Source organism: Tupaia chinensis, unplaced genomic scaffold (assembly GCF_000334495.1).
Source record: "Tupaia chinensis unplaced genomic scaffold, TupChi_1.0 Scaffold000561_1, whole genome shotgun sequence".
Taxonomy (NCBI): Eukaryota; Metazoa; Chordata; class Mammalia; order Scandentia; family Tupaiidae; genus Tupaia; species Tupaia belangeri.
Window position 1 is genome coordinate 3,659,517 of NW_006160074.1, and position 4,775 is coordinate 3,664,291.

General features: G+C 60.4%; 2 protein-coding genes across 2 annotated transcripts in view; one reads left to right on the top strand and one right to left on the bottom strand.

Moving 5' to 3' along the window:
• CSTPP1 (centriolar satellite-associated tubulin polyglutamylase complex regulator 1) overlaps nt 1-3,414 on the top strand; it is a 224,113-nt gene extending 220,699 nt beyond the window's left edge. The window contains exons 8-9 of the mRNA XM_014591331.2: nt 84-147; nt 2,803-3,414. Of these exons, the coding sequence (XP_014446817.1) occupies nt 84-147; nt 2,803-2,962 (224 nt within the window). The 3' untranslated portion in view covers nt 2,963-3,414. The remainder of the gene's footprint in view (nt 1-83; nt 148-2,802) is intronic.
• The window catches only part of ARFGAP2 (ARF GTPase activating protein 2), a gene marked incomplete in the record, with an annotated part of 12,684 nt that continues 10,921 nt past the window's right edge, over nt 3,013-4,775 (bottom strand). The window contains 3 exon segments of the mRNA XM_027775414.1: nt 3,013-4,144; nt 4,511-4,629; nt 4,740-4,775. Coding sequence (XP_027631215.1) covers nt 4,124-4,144; nt 4,511-4,629; nt 4,740-4,775 — 176 coding nt within the window.

The following is a 4,775-nucleotide window of genomic DNA, read 5'->3' on the forward strand; positions in this document are numbered from 1 at the left end:
CAGACATGACGTGCGGCGCATGGCGGCACCCCTGAGGACGAAGGGCCTGGGTTAACTGCGTGCCCTTCTCAACTGTTCCGTAGGAGCGCTGCCCGACAAGGGGGACCTGATGCACGACCCAGCCATGGACGAAGAGCTGGAACGGCTGTAAGTGTCCCGTGGGGAGGTGCTGCCCCCTTGTGGGCCCAGCCTGGCAGCCAAGGCTTGCCCGTCCTGGGTCGTGCAGCGCTTGCCCAGCACCTCGCGTTGTCAGGAAGGGGTCTGCGGGCCAACAGAAGTCTGGGGATCTATCCGGAGTCCTCTGGGCCACAACCCACGGGTTTATGCAGGTGCAAGGGTGACATGGAGGTGCTGGTCTCTGGACAGAGGCACCTTGCTGCCCTCTGGGCTTCTTCCCTCCCTCAGGCTGGTCCAGGTCCCAGGTCTGGTCAACTCGGTCACTGCCAGTCCAGAGGCCAGCTGCCTGCCTTCCCGGACCCCTCCCCGGGTTGGCTCCCCATGGAGACCTCTCCACCGCTCCCACAAAGTGGATGGGGAGAGTGACGGCTCCACTGAAGAGACAGACGAGTCCGAGACTTGAGGAGTCTGGAGGGCCCCGCTGCAGCGCCCTCTGCCCGCCCCACCAGCCCCTGGCACTCACCCCTGCCCACCTTCTCTCCTGCCTTGCCACGCTGCCCTCTGCTGGCCAAAAGCTGAATAGCGCCCCAACCCAAGCTTGCCCCAGGGCTTCAGTGACCCTAAAAGTTACAGCCTGCTCTCCGACTGCCAGGCCAGCACGTGGCTGGGAAGGACACTTGGCCTTGGTCGTTAGTTACCAGTCCTCCCACCCTAGAGGAAGAGCAGTCTCTTCTCGGCCAGCCTCTCCTCAGTCCCCGATAAGGTTCATCTCCTCACAGCAACTCCATTAAATGGGGGATCGTGAACAGCCAGGCCGGGCTTCACATGGTCCAGGGTGACCCCTGAGATGCAAGTGTTGGGAGGACATACCACTGTGGCCTTCTGCTGGAGGGACAGCCACTAGTCACGATAGGATGAGGGTGGGCAAGACTTCACTTTCAGAAGTGTGTGTCGTCTCCTGTGTCTAAAGAGTTAAATGTGTGAAATGAATAAAGTCCCTCGTGTCTGGCAAGTGGTGAGTCTAAAGCCACCAGGTTGAAGGGGGGAGGGGGGATGAGTCTGGGTTTTTGGTGCTCTTCTGGCCATCCCAGGGGGTGGGGAGCCAGCGGGCCACTCAAGCCAGGAGACCTGCCTCAGAAGATGTGCACAGGGGCTGTCCAAAGGCACGGTGCTCCAGTGCAGAGGCCTTCAGGACCAAGCTCGGGGGCTCAAGGCGGGGCCCCATAACCTGAAAGACCCTGGTACAAGGGGTGAGCACTGCGTGCGTACCTGCTGGCCAGGGTTCCCCGTGCCAGGCTGAGGGAGCAGGGACGCAGCTGTGAACAAGACTGGCCGGAGGGGTACGTGCCATCCAGCTGTCCCCTGGGAGGGAAAGACACGCGACCTTCGACTTTACTGGAATTACGTTAGGGTCCCCCAAAAGTAAAATCCACGGAGACCCAAACAGAACAGGCTGCCTCCTATAAATCCAGGTCACTACCGGGTACGTGCTTTCTGGCCTCGCCCCTACCCACCCCCACCCCATCCCACTGGGTAACTGTGGATGGGAACTGGCTCCCAAAGCCCTGGTGCCCAGGCCAGGCCCAGGAGTTCTGGTGCTGAAGGTTCTCCAGGCCACACAGAGTCCACTAGGCCCAGTCACCTCCTGCCTCCGGCCACAGAGTGTTTCTGAAATCCTGGAGTGCATCCGAGTCACAGGGAAGCTTGCTGTCAAGGCAGATTACCAAGTTCCAGGAGTCTGACTACAGCCTGGACAGGGTCCAGAAGTTGTTTAAGGTTTCTGCTATAGGGTGCATGTGTTCGCCAGAGACAGAAATAGAGGGAAAGTGAGAAATCACCTTCCAGGGGGGTGGCCACACCATAATCCCTTCTCCACATTTTTGGTGTACACACACACGCCTGGCATGATTTTCAGGCCACTGATCCTGGACTTGAACTTCAAGTGGCCATGTGGGAGTCCAGCACCTTAACTACTACGCCACCTGCTGGCCCGTCTGTTTTTTTTTTTTTTCTTCTTTTGGAGAGGCTTTTGCTATAGGGCACATGTGCTCGCCAGACAGAGACAGAGAGACAGGGATTGCAGCGTGGCCATCTGGCCATCTGGCCACGCCGCAATCCCTTCTCCTCCACTCTCCTCTTGGGATCTTGGGCAGGCACACACACGCACCCGGAGTGAGTTTAAGCCACCGGGTCCAGGACTCGAACCATGGTTGACTACATGGGAGTCCAGTGACACAGCCATTACAGCAACTGATGGTCCCTCGTCTGTTTTTTAATAAACACTCCAGATGATTCGTTCCAAAGCTGGAGTCCCAGATCCACACTGTGCATGTCACTGGCTTAGAGCTCCATTGCCCCACGTGCATCCTTTCTGTTACCCTCCTGGGCCTGTCACCCTCCTGGGCCGGCGGTTCAGAACAGTACCATAAGGACTCCAAAGAGGCACAGAGCTGTTTCCAAAGCCCTGGGAGAAAAAGGCCAGCCAGGCCAGGGGCTCACACACAAGGGCACCCCTTTCTATGGAAGTGTTCCATTCCAGTCTGCACTTTAAGCTCCATGCGTCGGGTCCCGGTCACGCCTGTTGCCGTGACGAGTACCGAGGCAGCCTGCCAGCCCTCGGCCCCACGGCTGGGTAGCCCAGCTACAGGACCGACTAACACTAGCTCTTTCCTCCGCGTACAACAGGGTGGTGAGGTCGAGGCTGCACCGGACCTCGCGGCAGCACAGGGCCGAGGAGCTGGGGGCCTTTGGCTTTCAGAGAAGAGACAAGCTGGAGGCCCTGGAGCAAGCGCCTTCAGCTTCGGCACCGATGTCCCACCCATACCGGTGGGGTCCGAGAGAGTGAAGCGAGGGCACACACGGGGCAGGGCAGGACCCAGAGAGGACACCACTGCAGACGGGCGGGGCCCAGGGCCCCACGGGCGCTTTATTTTGACACCACTTTGTTTCAATACAAATAGTCCAGAAAGTCAGTCCCGTCCCTCTGGGGGAGGGATGGGAAGAGTGGTCTGTTGCTTGGGGGCCCAACCCGCAACCAGAGGCAGGGCCTGGGCCCTCACTGCCAGCATGGCAGGGAAGGATGGCACCAAGGGTGACACAGTGCACGGCCCAGCTGCCACAGGGGTGGCCCACAGCTCTGCAGCCCCTCAGGCTCTCATTGGGGGTACTGTCCAGGCTGCCCGAGCCCCGGATGATGCAGAGGAGGGAGTGGAGCCCACAGCCTGTCCCTTGCGTTCTCCACTTCCTTGGCCAGTATAACTAACAATCAGCAGCATCCAGGGTCAGAACACAGGCACATGAGACCCACCACAGCCACCGGCCAGAGGAAGAGGGGACAGAGTCTCCACCAGGGGGACGTGGTATGGGAGGACCAAGACACCCAGGCGTAGTCCTCCTGGGGTATGAGACAGAACGCACAGGCTTCACCTGATCCCCGAGACCTTTAGGTACCAGGGGAAGGCTCTAGCCCTTAGTGAGACCCAGACGAAGGTCCTTTCCCTCACCTGACCCTCGGGGTACCCAGAAGAGGTCACACACAGGGAACAGCAGCAAATGCAGAGCCTCCCTTCCATGGGCTGGTCTCTGGCAGAACTTTCTAGGCCTCCACGTGGTTCCCAAAGACAGGCCCAAGGATCCGAGTGCCAGCAAAAAAGCCTTAAAACACTGTTCCTTTTCCCTACCCCGGGAAGGCCTGGCCCAGAACACGCTGCCCTGGGGCAGCTCCCACCCCTCAGGCCCAACGTGGCAGGGCAGGGAGCAGCAGCTGTGGGCAGGGTTAGGGGACAGTCGAGCGCGCAGAGAGGGTGTGAGAGAAGAGAAGGGCTCGATCCACAGGCAGAGGACAGGGCGGGTACCAGGCACTCCCGACCGCAGTCCTCGAAGGCCACCCACTCACACCACACAGAAAGCAACCACTCCTCGGCTTCCATGAGGCAGGCGTCCCTGGCTTGAGAATCACGGGGCTCTTGCCGCTGTCTCCGCGATATGCCTGAGTCACGGAGCCGGATCAGTAGGAACCATAGCGATCCTGGAGTGGAAGTGAGAAAAACCGTCCTGAACCCGCAACAGCTTCTCAGCGTGACCCTGGCCTCCCCAGCACCTGCCCACAGCAGGATGGGGCTGCAGGGGACTGTGCACCCCCCACCAAACGGGGGAAGCCTGCTGATCTCACCGAGGCTGGGGAGGAAGGAGAGGAGGAAGGGCAGGGAATCGGTGCAGAAACCGCAGCATGTCAGAGGCCCGGCCTGCGCAGCACTGGAAGGCAGGCAGCCGCCCCGCCCCACAAAGAAAAGGCCTTTCCTTTCAGGCAGAGGCGCTCCCTGGCAGCAGAGTCTGTGCGCAGTGGGAAAGGCCAGCCTCCACGCATCCCTGTGGGCCCCCGCCCCAGCCTCACCTGCAAAGAGTTCATCACACCATTGGCCAGCACGGCCATCTTCCCAGCCACAGACTTGACGCCCTGCTTAAACTGGGCAATGTCAGCGGTGGGGAGCACGTTCCCCAGAGAGACGCTTCCTGGAAAGGAAAGGGCAGGGCTGACCCAGAGCCCAGCAGGAAGCCCTTCCCAGTCGTAGTCCCGGCTCTGCTCCTGGGTCTCGTGTGCCTGCCACCCCACTGCGCCCTACCTGCTCCATGAGCTGCATCCACGTCCCCAAAGAGGT